Source organism: Colobus angolensis, unplaced genomic scaffold, assembly GCF_000951035.1.
Source record: "Colobus angolensis palliatus isolate OR3802 unplaced genomic scaffold, Cang.pa_1.0 Scaffold355, whole genome shotgun sequence".
Taxonomy (NCBI): domain Eukaryota; kingdom Metazoa; phylum Chordata; class Mammalia; order Primates; family Cercopithecidae; genus Colobus; species Colobus angolensis.
This window is the reverse complement of record NW_012116877.1, coordinates 738,219-756,767: the sequence shown is the minus strand read 5'-3', so window position 1 is coordinate 756,767 and position 18,549 is coordinate 738,219. Positions and strand designations below refer to the sequence as shown.

General features: G+C 52.7%; 2 protein-coding genes across 9 annotated transcripts in view; both read left to right on the top strand.

Moving 5' to 3' along the window:
- P2RY6 (pyrimidinergic receptor P2Y, G-protein coupled, 6) overlaps window positions 1-8,649 on the top strand; it is a 34,199-nt gene extending 25,550 nt beyond the window's left edge. For 4 of the 8 annotated variants that reach the window (XM_011953038.1, XM_011953035.1, XM_011953039.1 and 1 more), the window contains 2 exons: window positions 5,770-5,855; window positions 6,534-7,853. In XM_011953038.1, coding sequence (XP_011808428.1) covers window positions 6,568-7,554 — 987 coding nt within the window. In that variant the 5' untranslated portion in view covers window positions 5,770-5,855; window positions 6,534-6,567 and the 3' untranslated portion in view covers window positions 7,555-7,853. Of the gene's footprint in view, window positions 1-2,801; window positions 2,941-5,769; window positions 5,858-6,533 lie in introns of those variants that run through there. The other 4 variants (XM_011953041.1, XM_011953040.1, XM_011953036.1 and 1 more) reach the window with 4 other exon arrangements.
- A 9,828-nt stretch (window positions 8,650-18,477) lies between these two features.
- The window catches only part of ARHGEF17 (Rho guanine nucleotide exchange factor (GEF) 17), a 60,573-nt gene continuing 60,501 nt past the window's right edge, over window positions 18,478-18,549 (top strand). Inside the window, exon 1 of the mRNA XM_011953063.1 lies at window positions 18,478-18,547. Within this exon, the coding sequence (XP_011808453.1) occupies window positions 18,478-18,547 (70 nt within the window). The remainder of the gene's footprint in view (window positions 18,548-18,549) is intronic.

Here is an 18,549-nt window from a genome sequence, read left to right as displayed (position 1 = left end):
AGAGAAAGAAAGAAAGAAAGAAAGAAAGAAAGAAAGAAAGAAAGAAAGAAAGAAAGAAAGAAAGAAAGAAAGAAAGAAAGAAAGAAAGAGGGAGAGAGACTGGCTGTGGCTGGGCATAGTGGTGCATGCCTGTAATCCCAATACTTTGGGAGGTCAAGGAGGGAGGATCTCTGCCAGAAGAAGGCTGCACCTTGGAGGTTTTGTGATGGGCCAGCTCCTCTCAGGCCTCCCATCTGAAGCCCCCTCTTTGCAGAGCTCATCCATTGCTCTGGCTTTTATATTTGTTAATTTCTCACAGAGGTTACGCTCATTCCCCACTTCTGTGCCTTTGCCCACAGTGGACCTCCTGCCTGTGATGCCCTCTTCAGCCTTGTTGTGTGTCCAGGTCCCTCTGGTCCTTCAGTGCCCAGCAGCGGACATGCTTTCTCCATGAGCTTTTTTTTTTTTTTTTTTTGAGACGGAGTCTCGCTCTGTCGCCTGGGCTGGAGTGCGGTGGCCGGATCTCAGCTCACTGCAAGCTCCGCCTCCCGGGTTCATGCCATTCTCCTGCCTCAGCCTCCCGAGTAGCTGGGACTACAGGCACCAGCCACCTTGCCCGGCTAGCTTTTTGTATTTTTTAGTAGAGACGGGGTTTCACCGTGTTAGCCAGGATGGTCTCGATCTCCTGACCTCGTGATCCGCCCGTCTCGGCCTCCCAAAGTGCTGGGATTACAGGCTTGAGCCACCGCGCCCAGCCCCTCTCCATGAGCTTTACAGGTTACTCCTTCCCAGGTGCACCCATGACCCCTCAGACTTGAGTGCTCCCTCTCAGGCCCCGCCCCCTCCTCTAGGCCTAGCCAGGTCCACGGGCAAAGCTAAGGCCCGGTGAGAGTAGGGCAGTTCCTTGGGTCTGATTCAGTCATCCTTAAATTCTTTGAAGTCCCAAGCCCTAGGATGCTGTAGTTCCAAGGTCCTGAGAGCCCTCAAACCTAGACTCTGTTAGGAAGGCAAAGAACTAAAAGGCCGGTGGGTACTCAGTGGTTGTTGAGGTGCCAGGCCAGGCCTCTCGTATGCCCTTAAACCCCTGAGAAGAGGGTGGGGAAGGGGCAGCTGGCCTTAGTTTCTTTCTCCATCTGTCAAGTGGGACCCCATGAGCCTTTTCTTCCCCTCTGAGGTTAGTCCGAGTGCCCTTATCTGAGCAGAGCGGTGGGATTAGGGGTCTCCAGATCTGCACGTCTGGGCGGATAAGACATGATAGGGACAGCTTTGTGTTTCCCATCCATCCAGGTTGCAGAGACTGAGACCACTTAGGCTTCTTACCCAAGCCCTGCCCTGCCCTGCCTTGGGGCCAACACCTCCCAGGAGCCCTCAGATCTGTTCCCATTCCTGGGACAGTGACCCATCCTGCTGGGAGTGGCTGTGGGAGGTTGTCCCAGGGACCCAGCAAAGGACTGGCTGCTGAGCTGAAGGCCACCTTGCTCTCCTGGGCCACAGCGCAGGTCAAATCTGACCAGGAGGTCCACACTCAGCTGGCAGAAGTGACCTCTTAGCACAGGCCTGAGCAAGCAGTAGGTGCTCGATCTGTGCACAACTAACCAAGTGTTTATCAGAAGTTCAAACCTGATTTTTCTCAGTGTGATCCAAACTTTGCGTTCCCACTCTTTTCCTCAATCCCCTTGCCTGTAAAAATGGCTTTGGGGTGAGATCGGTGCCTTTAAGGGCACCTTCAGCTCTGATGCTCCAGGCTCTAAGAGTCTCCTCTGCACCTCCCAGGGTGGAAGATGAGCCGCCCTGAGTGGCACTTCATCCTCCCAGCACACTGGTGGTCAGTATGACCGTATTCTACCCAGGAGGCTCAGAGAAGGGAAGGGGCTTATCTAGTCAGTGATTGGGGGCAAAGGTGGAGTAAGAACCTGGGCCTCAAACTCCCAGGGCGGCATTTTTTCCCCACACAATCCTCCCCTGCCACCCACCTTGCTACCTCAGCTGCTCCAAATCAAAGCCCACCTCCTCCAGGTCACCCTCTTGGAATGCTGCTTCCCACTCTGGATCTGGCCTCCCCGGGACAATGAGGAGCCACATCTCTTGCTCTGGTCTCCTAACAGCTCTGAGGCCAGTTTGGTGGTGAGGAGGGGATGGGGAGGATGTGGCACAGGCAACTGGGTCCTCAGGGGCATCACATCTATCTCCACAGCCCATGTCCATCACTCCTTATGCGCTCTGCACCTGCTGTGTGGAAGAAGCAGTCACTGTGAAATGGGGGAATGTAGGAGGATCTGGTGACATATAGTAGGTACTCGATAAATGTGTGTGGAGAAAAGGAGAAGAGGGAAAGAGGGAGGGAGAAGGGGGCTGAGCAAGTATGTACATAAGTGGATTGCCACATGGAGGGATGGGTAGATGGGCATGTTGGTGAGTGAGCTATTGAATGAGGGAAGGAAGGCTAGATGGGGGAGTGAATGGCTGGGAGGAGGAATGGACTCCCCGTGGCTCTGAGTGTTATAGCTAAAGGAGGAGCCACGAGCTCTTTAATCACTGCCCTACCCATTTGACAGTTGCGAAGACTGAGAGACGGCTGAGCAGAAAGAAAATTGCTGGTTCTATGGGGCTGACAGCCTCTGGTTCTCCCCTACCCCTCCTCCTCTGCCCCCATCCCCCTCTTTCCCCTGCTGGGGTAGAGGAGCGTTCCGGGAAGGACGCCTTTTTTCCACCTCCTTGCTTCTCTAAGCCCAGTTTCCGCCAGGCGCTAGGCGTGGTGTTGGGGATGGCAGGGAGCCGGTGGCCCCCACAGAGACTCTTTTAGTCAGAGACAGTCCTGCCAGGAAACAGAGGAAGCTGCTCACCCTGTCAGATGAGTTGCAGCCTAGCTGAGGGCAGGAGAGTGGGGAGCCTCAGGTCTGGCTTCCCTTTGCTCCAACACACTTGGGACCACCAGCGTGCTGCAGGGACAGGAGGCTGCCTGTGAGTGTCAGTACATCTTGGGGCCATGGGCCAGTGCAGGGGTTGTGGGGGATGGGGGGCAGGTAGACGCAAGGAACTGTGACTTTGGGCAGGAAGGCTGGGCTCAGCATTGACTTAAAGGAGGCCCACAGAGTTAGGAGGCCCAGAGGAAGGGATTCCACCCAGCTGGGGGGATTAAAAAAAAGAATGAAGCAAGGTGAGATCTGGAGCTAGATAGATACTTAGGGTTTTGATGAATGGAGATTAGTGGAATGGCACTTTGTGCGAAGGGAATAGTGGAGATGGGGAGGCTGGAGAGGGAGTCTGGCTCTCTGGCTGCCACTGGCTGTGTGGGAGTCTCCACGTCTCGGGAATGTGTGACGAAAGAGGAAGAGGCAAGGGCAGAGTGGCCCTGGTGTACTTCAGATAGGGCTGGAGGGCTTGGCAGGGGTCTTGAATGTCAGGAAAAGGGTTTGGGCCTTTCCCCCAAAAGGCAGAGGAATGGAGAGAAGGATGTAGTCAGAGCCACTTGTTAGCAAGCCCCCCGCACCATGGGCAGAGTCCAGCTCAGGAAGAGGCTGGGGTCTGGTCTGGTCCAGGACTTAGGACCCAAGAGCTAGTGACAGATGTCAGCGCCAAGGTCAGCTGCTGCCTGGAGGTGGGAGCCAAGAGCACCCTCCTTGAGGCCAGCCCCTGCCAGGAACTGGGAGAACAGCTCAGCTCTCCTAGGTCCTCAGAAAATAGACAAGGGAGCCGGGGTGATGGTCAGGCCTGTCTTTCCTGACACAGCCCTGAAGGTTTTCCCAGAGAGCTGTGCACTGGATCCCCTCCTGCAGCCCCCTGCCTCCTTCCAAGAGGGAGGGGAGGGAGTCCCAGGAGGATCAGTCTCACCAGGGTGTGCAAGTGGCAGACTGCAGTCCCCAGTTATCTGAGACAGAGGGCTGTCCCTGGGGGTGGGATCTGAGGGTGAAGGCCTTCCAAAGGAAGGTTGAGGGATGCAGCACCCCTCTAGCGTGTTCTCCTCCTCACCACAGACCTCTTCCCCTGCAGACTGGTCTCCTTAGACCCTGTGTGAGGAGAGGGGTCAGGGAGGGGCAGAGGCTGCATCTCAAAGGCCACAGAACCAGCAATTTTCTTTCTCCTCAGATTTCTTTGTCAGACCCTGTGTGAGAGGAGATCAGTCTGCAAGAACAGAGGGTTACGGTGAGGAGGCGAACGTGGTAGAGGAGTGCTGTGTCCCTCAACCTTCCTCCTCACCCGGCGTGTCCTCCCACCCTTCTCCACCCATGGAAATCCTAGTCAACCACCCAGGCCTTGCTCTGTCTTTCATTCTGCCCTGAAAAGTCTCTTCCATCAGGTGGTTCACACTGGTCTCCTCCATCAGACTAGCATATCTGTATCTGTATCCCCATATCTCCATGTCCACCTATACACTATGCCCTCATGTATCTAGCTGGTAGAGAGGACTCAGTGAATCCCTGTCATGTGAAAACAAGAGAATGAACATGTGAATGAGAATGGTCCGAACCAATGAATGAAGAGATGAGTGGACGTTCTCTGCCTGTGCTAATCCTGGCTTCATGGCCATGCTGTGGGGGGCTGCTATGTTTCTTCCTCTGGTCTCCTCGTTGTGCCTACCTTGTCCTAGCTGGCACCCAGCACTCCTAGCATACGGTCTAAAGCCCCACAAAGAATCTTTGGTAACTGAGGGTGACATGGGATGTGGGCTGCAGACAGAGAATCCAACACTATCATTTTGCCCAGAATTGGGGTAAAATAGCTTCACCAAAATGAAATTGTAAGTTGGGAAGAATGTATTTTTCTCTAATATAACTTTTTAAAATCCCATACCCTTACTTAGTAGGTATATTAAGAACAGAAAACACTTGGCCCCATGCCAGGCACTGATCTTCACAACAATCTTATAAGGCAAGTACTATCTCATCTCATTTTACAGATGGGGAATCTGGAGGACAGAGGTTAACTAGTATGCCCAAGACCACATAACTCATCCGTGGCATAGCTGGGACTTGAACCTAAGCATCTGGACCAGAGTCCATATACTTTGCCTGAACCCTTTACCACCCACTGAGTGCATTTGCAGAACTTCATATTTTTTCTGGGCCTCAATTTTTCCCATCTGTAAAATGGGAAAAGAGGATGATTAGATTCATTATCTCAAAGGCCCACTGGATTTTAGTTGTAAATTTTCTCTAGACACCAGTAATATGGCAATGTCAGTTTAGAGGTGAGTGTCTAGCAGTCAGACTTACCCCATCAGGGAACCCCTTAGGGTATTTGTGCTGCTGGCTCTCCTAAAACCCAGCCCGAAAGAATGAGAGGAGGGACAAGATGTAGAATGCAATGGCATGGCATTTATTGAGCACTACTGAATGTCATCACCACACATTTCACTGATGAGGACGCTGGCCACGTCACTTATGAGGACACTGTGACATGACCTGTTTCACACAGCGCGGAAGTGGGGGAGCAACATTTAAACCCAGGCCTGCCTAGCTCTGAAGTTGGTCATGTAACTTCTACATCCCATGTCTGTGGGCAACACTAAGCTGCCTTTTCTGGATTGGGCAGTTGGGTTCTGGTTCTGACTCTGCTCTGACTTACAAAGAAAGAAGGAGCAGTCCCTGCCCCTCACTGTGCCTGGATTTCCATCTCTGTAAAGTAAACAGATGACTTGGTCCCTCACCCATCCGCCTTCAGGGATGCTGTTTTCACTCTGGGCACTAGCGGGCGCTGTGTTGTCAGAGGCTCTACCAAACCTGCCTTTGTAGCCTCAAGTGGAACGAGGCCTTGGGGAACTGGATATCACCTCCTTCCCCTATTTTACAGATAACAAGACCTCTGCCAGAAGAACCATGGCTTTGAAAGGTGGAGTTCAGACTGAGGAGATGGGTGCAGTCCTCAGTTAGCCCCTGGTGTGTGGACCCTTCATATTGGTTAACTAAGAATTATCAGGGCCCTTTCTGCCCCAGACCCTGGACTAAGACCAGAGAGACACCGGACCTGGCCCCTCTCCTCAGGCGGGTCCCAGTCTGTGAGAGACATGCGGATCCACCATGACCAGAGTCTCCACACCCCAGGGAGCCCCTGGCAGCCCTGCACAGTATGATTTAGTGCTTCTAACCTCTTGACATCCCTGAGAGGCAGGCACCGCATTCCCCCTTTTCTCAGGTGAAATGAAATCAAGGTCACATAGCAAATACATAACAGAGTTAGGATTCAAACCCAAGTCCATCAATCTCCACTAGCAGAGAAAGAAACATATAATCAGGGCTTTGAAGAATGAATAGAAGTTCACTAGGAAGGCCGAAGGAAAAAAAAAAAAAAATATATATATATATATATATACATATACACACACACACACACACACACACACAATGAGTCAGATTGCTCCCAAGCGTGAGCTTTATTGTATCACAAGTTTTCTTGAAGTGAGGGCTCTGTGGGGCTTCATGGGGTGGTTAGAGTAGCAGAGTTGACAAAGTTGGTGCCCTCACTGTTCAGACAGGGAGATCAGGGCCCGAGGAGGGGCAGGGCCTGCTGGGTGGTGAGTGAGCATGTCACTGACAGGCTGCGTATTGCTTTCCCAGCCTCCCTGAACATAGGAAACTCACCTGAGCAGCCATGGAGTGGGACAATGGCACAGGACAGGCTCTGGGCTTGCCACCCACCACCTGTGTCTACCGCGAGAACTTCAAGCGACTGCTGCTGCCACCTGTGTATTCGGCGGTGCTGGCGGCTGGCCTGCCGCTGAACGTCTGTGTCATTACCCAGATCTGCACGTCCCGCCGGGCCCTGACTCGCACGGCCGTGTATACCCTAAACCTCGCCCTGGCCGATCTACTGTATGCCTGCTCCCTGCCCCTGCTCATCTACAACTATGCCCAAGGTGACCACTGGCCCTTTGGTGACTTCGCCTGCCGCCTGGTCCGCTTCCTCTTCTACGCCAACCTGCATGGCAGCATCCTCTTCCTCACCTGCATCAGCTTCCAGCGCTACCTGGGCATCTGCCACCCACTGGCCCCCTGGCACAAACGTGGGGGCCGCCGGGCCGCCTGGCTAGTGTGTGTAGCTGTGTGGCTGGCTGTGACAACCCAGTCCCTGCCCACAGCCGTCTTCGCTGCCACAGGCATCCAGCGTAACCGCACCGTCTGCTATGACCTCAGCCCGCCTGCCCTGGCCACCCGCTATATGCCCTATGGCATGGCTCTCACTGTCATCGGCTTCCTGCTGCCCTTTGCTGCCCTGCTGGCCTGCTACTGTCTCCTGGCCCGCCGCTTGTGCCGCCAGGATGGCCCAGCAGAGCCTGTGGCCCAGGAGCGGCGTGGCAAGGCAGCCCGCATGGCGGTGGTGGTGGCCGCTGCCTTTGCCATCAGCTTCCTGCCTTTCCACATCACCAAGACAGCCTACCTGGCAGTGCGCTCGACGCCAGGCGTCCCCTGCCCTGTGTTGGAGGCCTTTGCGGCGGCCTACAAAGGCACGCGGCCGTTCGCCAGCGCCAACAGCGTGCTGGACCCCATCCTCTTCTACTTCACCCAGAAGAAGTTCCGCCGACGACCACATGAGCTCCTACAGAAACTCACAGCCAAATGGCAGAGGCAGGGTCGCTAAGTCCTCCAGGGCTTGGGCAGCCTTCATGTTTGCCATTGTGTCCAGGGCACCAGGAGCCCCACCAACCCCAAACCAGGCAGAGAATTAGAGCTCAGCTCAGCTGGGCATGGAGTAAGGTCCCTCACAGGACCCAGAAGCTCACCAAAAACTATTTCTTCAGCCCATTCTCTGGTCCAGGCCCTGTGGGCATGGAGATGGACAGACCTGGGCCTGGCGTTTGAGAGGTCCTAGTCAGCCATGGAGACCTGGGGAAACCACATTAAGGTGCTCACAAAAATACAGTGTGACGTGTACTGTCATCAAGGGGTATGTTCCATGCTTTGAGTCACCAATGAAGTGGGTGAGGGAAGATGAGAGGGGGAAGTGAGAGCTTCTGGGAAGGGACATTTGAGCTGGGTTTTGAGGGATGACTATGAGCTCTCTGGAGAGGAGTGATATTCCATTTATTTAGCAAGCCTTTACTGACACCTTGTGCTCAGGCCTGGGTTGGTTCTGGGGCCCTAGAAGAACCAGTCCTAGCCCTGGTCCATACAGGTTCCCAACTGCTGGAAGTACAGACTGGCACAACAACATTAGGGTTGTGACAGAGGGAAGCATGGCTGCAGGGAGGGGGTACACAGAGGGTGTCCATGACCCAGTCCGAGGAGTCAGGAAAGAGCTCTCTGAGGAGGGAGCATCTGAGCCAGATGTCAAGGGCTGCGTGGAAACTTGGCAAGCAGAAGTGGGGAACACTTTAGTGCAACCCAGGTATGCTCCATACATATCCAGCTGGGCCAGCCTCGTGCTGGGATCTGCCCTGGGCAGACAGGCACAGGGCTGGAGCAGAGGACACATGGCCTTGCATGTGTGAAAGCCGAGAAAATGGGAGCTGTGCCTCAGCCAGCCTCCAGACAAGGGCAAGAGTTGGCCAGATGCTCCAGGCAGTGGGAGGCCAATGGAGGGAGTAATCAGGGGAAGTTTCTTAGAAGAGGCAGGGGGCCAAGTGCAGTGGCTCATGCCTGTAATGTAAGCAATTTGCGAGGCCGAGGAAGGAGGACTGCTTGAGCCCTGGAGTTTGAGACCAGCCTGGGCAACATAGTAGGACCCTGTTTCTACCAAAAAAAAAATTTAAAATAGCCTGGTGTGGTGGTGTCTGACTGTAATACTAACTACTCAGGAGGCTGAGGTGCTGAGTTCAAAGTTACAGTGAGCTAGGATCACACCAGTGCATTCCAGCCTGAGCAACAGATGGAGACCCTGTCTCTTAAAAAATTAAAATAAATCAGGAGTGGTGGCTCATGTCTGTAATCCCAGTACTTTGGGAGGCTAAGGCAGGTGGATCACTTGAGGTCAGGAGTTTGAGAACAGCCTGGCCAACACAGTGAAACCCTGTCTCTACCGAAAATACAAAAATTAGCTGGGCGTGGTGGCTGGCGCCTGTAATCCCAGCTACTTGGCAGGCTGAGGCAAGAGAATCGCTTGAACCTGGGAGGCAGAGGTTGCAGTGAACCGAGATCGCATCACTGCATTCCAGCCTGGGCGATGGAGTGAGACCCTGTCTCAAAAAAAAAAAAAAAAAAAAAAAAAAAAAAAGAAGAAGAAGGGATCAGCTTGAGCCAGGAGGAATTCAAAAAGCAGAGAGTGAAGCAGCTCTGGAGCTGCTCCCAGTAGAAGGCATGGGGTGATGTGTACAAAACCCAGAGTTAGAAATGAGCTGAGGGGCCGGGCATGGTAGCTCATACCTGTAATCCCAACACTTTGGGAGGCCAAGGCAGGCAGATCACTTGAGGTCAGGAGTTTGAGACCAGCCTAGCCAACATGGCAAAACCTCATCTGTACTAAAAAATACAAAAATTAGCTGGGCATAGTGGCAGGAACCTGTAGTCCCAGCTACTCCAGAGGCTGAGGCACAGGAATCACTTGAACCTGGGAGGTGGAGGTTGTGGTGAACTGAGATTGCACCACTGCACTCCAGTCTGGGTAACAAAACAAGACTCTGTCTCAGAAAAAAAAAAGGAAAACATTGGCTGTAAAGCAACAGTGAGTTTCAATTAAATGGACGATAGATGGGGTGGGGTGGGACCTGGGTATGTGGAAGGGGGTGGCCAGGAAAAGAGCTGGGTAGGGCCAGAGCATTCAAGGCTAGGATGAGCCCCAGATCCACCTCTCCTTCATCTACCTCTTCAAGTGTGGCTTTTAACCTTAGGGTATCCTCTGTACCTGGGGTACCTCCACCAGGCCCCTAAGTGAGGGGAAACAGTTGTTCAATATTGCTTCACTCTAAATGGAGGAGCCAGCAGCTTGAGAGCCTCAGGGCCATGAGGAGGCTGCTACATGGAGGTCCCACCACTGGAAGCCTACTGATCAGTCTCATGACAGACTGTTCCTGCCATGTTCCACTCCTGCCCTCTCAGGCCCATCGTTCTGACCTGTGAGTACCCGGAGAGCTGCCTTGAGGCCACCTCGTAAGGAGGCAGGTCAAACACAGATCCAAGCCTTAAAAAGCCTTGGAAAGGCATCTTTACCGAAGGTCCCTGGAGGAAGCAGCAAAGGGGAATGGTAGCACACAAGACCCCACACCCAGCCAGGTGCGGTGGCTCATATCTGTAATCATAACACTTTGGGAGACCAAGGCAGGTGAATCACGAAGTCAGGAGATCGAGACCATCCTGTCCAACATGGTGAAACCCCATCTCTACTAAAAATACAAAAATTAGCTGGGCGTGGTGGCGGGTGCCTGTAGTCCCCGCTACTTGGGAGGCTGAGGCAGGAGAATTGCTAGAACTCAGGAGGTGGAGACTGCAGTGAGCCAAGATTGCACTACTGTACTCCAGCCTGGGGACAGAGTGAGACTCCATCTCAAAAAAAAAAGACCCCACACCCTCCACCAAATCCTCTTCCCCTCTGAGAACCACCCCTCAGCTACTCCTTTGCAGCTCCTCATTCTCTGCCATTTTTTCTCATTTCTCCTCCCCATCACTTCTCCTCCAGTCCTTGTGCCCTCCTCCCAGATCTGTTTTTCTTATGTAGAACAATCTAGCCTGCCCTTGGCTGCTGGTGCACCACACAGAACCTGTAAGTCAAGAACTACCCCTGGCTAACAGTCTTCCTTTTAGAAGGCAGAGCAGGGAGGGGAAGGACTGTATAACTTATGCAATACTTTTATTTTAGCCCTGCCTAGTCCCCAAGGCTGCTGGGCAATAGCGTCATTCAGAGAGGGGCATTGGAGGAGTTAAACACCATGGTAATGTCACAGGTATGCTTGCAGCTGGCTGAAGAAGTGGGAAAACCAGCCCCAACCCACCGTGGGAGGCCATTCAACGTGTCCTTGTTGGAGAGGCAGACCATTTGGACAGAAGGAACTTTGACTTGAGACCACAGTGAGACCAATGTATGTTAGAAGACAGAGGCTGGTTTTTATTCCCTGTACGGTGCCCCACTGTGCCAAGCAGGACATATAGGACCCACCTTGCATCTAGCTTCGAGTCTGAGACTAGTCTTCTCAACTGCCTGGGATGGGGGCTAGGGGAGAGTGAGAGCAAGGGCAGGGGACAGGGTCTCTGCTCATAGACCACCTGAGCCCCTGTAGAGAGTCACAGATGACTGTCCCAGCTGACCTCCAAGAGCTGTGATCCTTTGCTTACTCTTCCAGCAGTCGAAATTGTGACCCACAGGTAAATTCCTGTCCAAGCTTCCCTTTGTGAGGCCAAATAGCATGGAAGGTGCAGACTCCAGAGCCAGACCATCCGGGTATATGTCCTGGCTCTACCATTTACTAGCTCTGTTTTGCTGGGCAAGTCATTTATTTATTTATTTATTTTTTAGTTTTTTAATTTTTTTTTTTTTTTTTTTTTTTTGAGACAGAGTCTTGCTCTGTCACCAGGCTGGAGTGCAGTTGTGCGATCTTGGCTCACTGAAACCTCTGCCTCCTGGGTTCAAGCGATTCCCCTGCCTCAGTCTCCCGAGTAGCTGGGACTACAGGTGCGTGCCACCACGCCTGACTAATTTTTTGTATTTTAGTAGAGACGGGGTTTCACCGTGTTGGCCAGGATGGTCTCTATCTTCTGACCTCGTGGTTTGCCAGCCTCGGCCTCCCAAAGTGCTGAGATTACAGACATGAGCCACCATGCCCGGCCTATTTTTCATTTTTACTTTTTTGAGATGGAGTTGTGCTCTTGTTGTCCAGGCTGGAGTGCAATAGCGCAATCTCAGGTCACTGCAAAACTCTACTTCCTGAGTTCAAGCAATTCTCCTGCCTCAGCCTCCCGAGTAGCTGGGATTACAGCCACATGCCACCATGCCCAGCTAATTTTTATATTTTAGTAGAGATGGGGTTTCATCATGTTGATCAGGATGGTCTCGAACTCCTGACCTCAGGTGATCTGCCTGCCTTGGCCTCTCAAAGTGCTGGGATTACAGGCGGGAGCCACCGCATCCGGCCTGGGCAAGTTATTTCACCTCTTTGTGCCTCAGCTTCATTATTATTCCCATAACATTATTTATTTGGGTTCCACCCTGGGATGGTGAACCTTAGGTGTAGGCCAGGCAGTGACCTGGACAGAGGGTAGGGCCAGGGTCTAGGCTGGAGTGGGAGCTAGGAATCAACAAGGTCGAGGGACACCGGGAAGGCTACTTAGAAAAGATGCAGAGCCTGGAGAATGGTCAACCCCAAAGTGGCTTGAGCTCGAGTGGGTGGGTGGGCTTCGTGAAAGAAAGATTGGGAAGGGGGGAGGAGTTCTGGGAACTCCAAGATTAGGGAGCTGAAGAGAAGCAGCCAGAGATGTGGAGGGCAGGAGCCCAGGGGTCTCTGAATGATGGTGGTATGAGGGGAGAGTGGAGTTGGGTGAGTGAGAGGCTTGAGGGAAGGAAGTGGGGATAGTAAGAAGAGAAGAGGGAGGAAGATTCCAAGAAAGTCCAGGCCCAGGGATGGAGCTTCCAGGACAAAGTTGTTGCTGAGAGTTGGCTGGTGGCAGTTGGGGGCAGAGAATCGGGATGGGGTAAGGGTGGGGAGGTAGGAGCAAGGATTGGGAAGCTAGAAAGTCGGGAATCAGTGACTGTCTTGGGGAAATTTCCATTCCAAACAGGAAAAGCCCAGGAGCATTTGATCTGTCCTAGCAATGGACACAGCTGGCCTCTTCCTCCCTCATTCATTTGTTCAATGAATATTGACTCTGTGTTTCTGAGATGAGCTCAGGTCCCGGCTCTAATCTTGGGAAAGAATCCAAGGGGTTTGGGATGCAGACAAGGAAACAGTTCATCCAGCAAACAATCCTTACTGGGCACCTCCTATATGCCAAGCATCATGCTGGGCCCTCATGGAGCTCCTAGTCTGATGGAGGAGACAGGTAATAATGAAACACATACATACCTGGATCATTACAGCTGGGGAGGAGAGTGCAGATCATAAAGAGGACCCATGCGAGGAAGGTATCACCAGGGAGATGATGAGCTCCTGGAATGGTCCATGGCCAAGAAATGCTAAATACCAGAGGGGCCCTGACCTAGCTGAGGGGCAGAAAGGGTTTCTAAGTGAGCCCCAGAACCTCCGAAGATCTCAGAAGGCATTAGCTCACTGCAGAAGGGCTGCAAAAGAGTCTGTGACTTTGACCAAGCACCTTCACTCCTCTGAGCCTCTGTTTCCTTACCTGTAAAATACTAGACCTTCCTAAGCCACCATGGGTACCAAGGGATAGAAAAGTTAGAGCAGAAATTTCATAAAGTACTGAACATACTATAACCCAATAGAAAAATGAGCAAGAGGCACAAATAGGCACTTCATATAAAAGGAAACACAAGGGCGGGCACGGTGGCTCACGCCTGTAATCCTAGCACTTTGGGAGGCTGAGGCGGGCAGATCACAAGGTCAGGAGTTTGAGACCAGCCTGACCAACATGGTGAAACCTTGCCTCTACTAAAATATAAAAATTAGCTGGGCGTGGTGGCATGCTCCTGTAATCCCAGTTACTTGGGAGGCTGAGGCAGCAGAATTGCTTGAACCTGGGAGGCAGAGATTGCAATGAGCCAAGATCGCACTCCAGCTTGGGCAACAAGAGAGAAACTCTGTCTCAAAAAAAAAAAAAAAAAAAAAAGAAACACAGATGATTAAAAAACACAGACGAGAAATTAGATCCCAGCTTGACAATGCCTCCTAATGTTGATCAATTGCCTGCCCTGTGCTCAAGCATTTCTGTCCATGTGTACCTGGAGTCATGCACAATGCTCAGCAAACACCTGGAAACACCAAAATGTGCATCAGCAAGACACTGGATCAATACACTGTGATATATTCACACATTGAAATAGTCCACATGGCCAGAATGGACTATAGAGGCATGCAACAGTATGGGTAAATCTTAGCAGTATAATAGTAAGAAAAAAGAAGTCCCAACAAATTATGTAAAGCAAGATGCCTTTTTTTTCTTTTTTTGAGACAGAGTCTTGCTCTGTTGCTCAGGCTGCAGTGCAGTGATGTGGTCTTGGCTTACTGCAAACTCCGCCTCCTGGGTTCAAGCGATTCTCCTGCCTCAGCCTCCCGAGAAGCTGTGACTACAGGCATGCACCACCACACCCTGCTAATTTTTGTATTTTTAATAGAGACTGGGTTTCACCATGTTGGCCACGCTGGTCTTGAACTCCTGGCCTCAAGCAATCCACCCACCTCAGCCTCCCAAAGTGCTGGGATTACAGGCATGAGCCACCACGTCCAGCAGGATGCCCTTTTTATAAAGTTAAGAACAACTAAAATGAAAATATATAGTTTGAAGGAATATGTAGATGCAATAAAACCATATAAAAAGGAAAGCAAGAGAATGCTGAACACAGGATTTGAGATGATGATTTCTATGTGGTGGGGCAGCAGGAGGATGGGGGCAGAAGAACTATATAATGAGATGTGAATTATTTTAAAGGTCCTAGTTGTATTGTTTTGTTGTTTGGCGAAAGCCAGTTGAATAACTGATGAGAATGTAGTGTGATCAAAATATTATACAGAATTTAATACTGTGTGCTTACAGTCTAATTATATAGGAAAGGGGGCAATCTCAGATAGTTTCTATTTGACTTTGCAATGGAGTCAGAAGAGTCAGATTTCCCCCTAAGACAGCTCCTTCATGGAGCTTATTGCATCTTGTCCCCGCACTCATCCTTTCTCTCCCTCTTAGGTACAGTTGCTCCTTGATTTACGATGGGGTTACATCCCAATAAACCCACTGAAAATATCATAAGTCAAAAAGGCATTTAATATACCTAGCCTACCAAACATCAGAGCTTAGCCTAACCCACCTGAAACAGGCCCAGAACACTTCCATAGCCTAGAGTTGGGCAAAAATCATCTAACACAAAGCCTATTTTACAATAAAATGCTGAATATCTCATGTAATTTATTGAATATTTTGCTGAAAGTAAAAAACAGAATGATTGTATGTGTGCTCAAAGTATGGATGTACATAGCTTTTGCATTGTTATAAAGTCAAAAAGTCATTAAGTTGAAACATCATGAGCTGGGGACTATCTGTACCCGAAGCCCACCAAAGCCCATCATTGGCCATGACCTGTGACCTTCAAAACCTTCCCATCTTGATTTCTCCAAGGGATTCCATGGTCCTCACCTCGCTAGATCACCATGACTCACTGGGTAGATGGGCTATTGTTTTCATTACTCTTTCATAGGTGAGGAGCCTGGGGCCCAGAGGAAAGGGGGTGACCTGCAGAAGGTGAGCCAGCATAGGGTTTCTCTCTCCACTCTGGTGCCCAGTGCTCCCAGCCCCTTATCAGATGAATCATCTTGGGGCTAAAAATTGCTGTGCATAATTACCCAGCACCATAAAAATTCCAGATCCCTTCTGTTCATGGAAGATAACTTTGTCTTATCCTGGATCATGAGGAGCTGGGGGTGGGAGGATTCATGAAGCACTGGAAGCAATCAAGCCACTCTCAGATCGGGTGAGCTTTCTTTGGACAGAGACCCAGTCTAGATCCTTAAACACCCTCCCTCCCCACCAAGGGGATTCCTGAGCCAAAGGCCCAAGCCAGCTCACCTCAAGGCCAAGCCACAAAACTCTGGGAGGCCGTGACCTAAACCTCCACTCCTCTCTATCTACTTGCCCATCTGTGATATGGAATAAGGGTTTCTGTCTCAGAAGTGACGGGGGAGGTGGAAAAGTACAAATTTCAGATGGTAGGAGTCACCATTATGGGGGGAGAGAGTGACTCCTGGGATGAGTCCTGTCTCCCACCCCTCCCCAACTCACCCCACAGCACACACCAAAACTTGCCCCAAAGAGTAGAAAGAAAATACTAAAGATGGTGAGAGTCTGATGTCAAATGCCAGAGCCAGAGAGAGCACTTTTGGGGAACCTGACCCACTCCTCACTTTTCAGACACAGGCAAGTGCAGGGATTTACCCAAGGTCACAGAGTAAGTCAGAACAGAGAGGCATAGGCTGGCAGGGCTCTCTTTTATCAATTTCCTAGAGAAAAGGGAGAGATTTACTCCTTGGCCCCCTCGAGGCAGAGCTGAGATGAGGTTGAGGTGAGGGACTCCCTGGATGCTGGTCTCAGAGAGGAAGTGCTTTCTTGCTAGAGAGATATTCTACAACTCAAGAGGCTGCCCAGAGAGTGGAGAGTGACCTCCTCATCCTGTGGGGTATATGAGTAGCAAGTAGGTTCTGGGGTTCCAGCTGAGTCCTCCCTCTTTCATTCGGTAGTCAGGCAATCCCTGGGTGTCTACCATCCTTTCCTATCCTCCTGCCTGACTCTGTCCTCTGAACCCCATCTCCCAGCCTAGTCTGGCCCAGCTACAGTCTCCTTGGCTGGACCCGGTGGCAGTGGGGTTGGCTGGGTAATGCCGACTGCTGACCTAACTATGTGTCCCTGGGGCCTTGCTAGTGGGGGTTGGAGGGGACAGGGCAGTCTGATTAGGCCTGAAGAAGGCTGGGCAGCACTGGAGGGGCATGGGTCAGACCAGGTTATCCTCTGTTCCTGGGGAAAGCGAGCCCAGGCCCAAGGAGGAGAAGGAGGAGACTGGGGGCTCAAAGGAGCGAGAACCTCCTTTATCCTCAGGATTCGGGGGGGCATCTCAGAGCTGGCTGGAGGAGCATGGTGTTTGAAGCCCCTAAAATCTGAATTTTAGCAGGAGCTGCTATTTCCTGACTTGCATAGTGGTCAAAGTTACTTCTCCTTCACGGCCCACAGAGAAGGGGTAATAATATTTGTCCCCAAGGGTGGTTTGTGGATTTAAAAAATAAGTTAAATAATATTGCCCATACATCATAGGTACTCGACACATTCTCATTCGTTCGCTCATTCGTTAGTTGGGCCGGGAGGATGAATGGGATTTAGAGGCAGGTGGGAATGGGGAAGGGGATGATGTCCCAATACCCAGAACAATGTGAGACTCAGACGGAGGCAGGGGCGGGAGGGGAGCTCAAGCGAGAGATCAGGGTGAAGCCAGACAAACAATCTACACTTTCCCTACCAGGAAGGTAGAGCAGCTGCGGGTAAGAGTATAGGTTTGGCAGTGGGAAGTCGAGAGCGTTCCCGTCGAAGCTCCTTTTGTGTGTAAGGCCTAAGAAGGGGCAGTGCGCTTTGCGAAGGTCTGAAAAAGACTAAGGGGATTAGGTAACGACTGAAAGGAAGTGTTCCCAGCTCTCCGTTTTTTGGGGATGGGTGCTGCTTTATCCGTCCAGGACTCCATGCGTTGAGAAAATCAGGCCGCGAGAGGGCGCAAGAGCCGCGTACTCCGGAGCAAGAAGAAAAGGGGCTCGGGGATCCAGACGGAGAGTCCAGGAGAAGAGCCGACAGACGGCTGGGGCAGGTGGGAGGCGTGGCAGCTGGAAAAGTAGGGGCGGTCGTGAAGGGTGGGGCTTCTGGAGCAGCGTTGGGCGGGTTGGGGGCCTGTCGGAGACAGACAGGCGACTGGGAGGTGGGATGGGCGGGGCGTTTGGGAGCGAGATGGGGGGTACAAGGGCGTGGCTACAGCCGAATTCGCCTCAGAGGGCGGGCGGGCGGGCAGGGGGCGAGGCCTGGGCGGGGAGTAGGGCGGGGCAGGGAGCGACGGGTCCTTTAGTCAGCCCGCGTTTCTCCGGGCTCACTCTGGCGCGGAGTCCTACCCCTTTCCCGGCCTGGGGAGTGTGCGTCTGCGTGCACCTGAATGTCAGTGTGTACGAGAGTTTGTGAGTCCGAGGTTGCCATGTTGGAGCCTCCAGGCAGGACGTGTTTCCGCGCGGAAGCTGCTGGCCCGCGGTGAGCGCCCTGGCTGCGAGTCTGCGAAGCTGAGCACGCTCAGCGGTTGCGTGTGTCTCAGCGAGTCCCTGGGGGCAGCTCGGCCCGCTGGGCTCCCGAGGGACGTCTCTGGAGGGCCAGAGGGTCGCCTCAGTCTGCAAGTCCTCCAACAGGCTTTTTCTTCTTCGGCTCCTCCCAGATTCCCTCCCACCACTCGGTTCCCAGACTCGCTCACGCCCGGAGCCCACCCCCTCTTTTGGGCGCGAGGCCCCGCCCCCCGCCCCCTTTCCTCTGCCGCAAAGTTTATTTGCAACAAAAGGGTGCCAGGAGCGAGCAGCCAAGAAGGAGGGAGTGGGAGCCGGAGCGGGAGAGCGAGGGGAGGCAGACAGGCCGTTGGGCAGGCGGGCGCAGAGTCGACGAACTAAACGCTGGGATCCCGCCCAGGCGGAGCCGCAGTGCCCCTGGTAGCTCCAGCCGCGGCGGGGGCTGGGCCTGGGAGTCGGCGGTGAGGCGGGAGGGGCCACCAGGGATGGAGACGTTGCGGCCGGTGGCCACAGAAACTTGAGCTGCGGTTGATAAACCTCTGCTCCGGTCTCTGCGCCCTCCTCCCACACCCCCACGCGCTGCTTTCGGCGCGGGCCGCTGCGCTCCTAAGGAGAGGGGACGCAGGGGGGGTTGGCCGCGGCTCCCCGAGGCCAGCCCCCCCGGAGTGAGTGCCGCCACCATGGCGGACGGGGCACCCCGGCCGCCGCTTTACCGCAGCGTCTCGTTCAAGCTGCTGGAGCGCTGGAGCGGC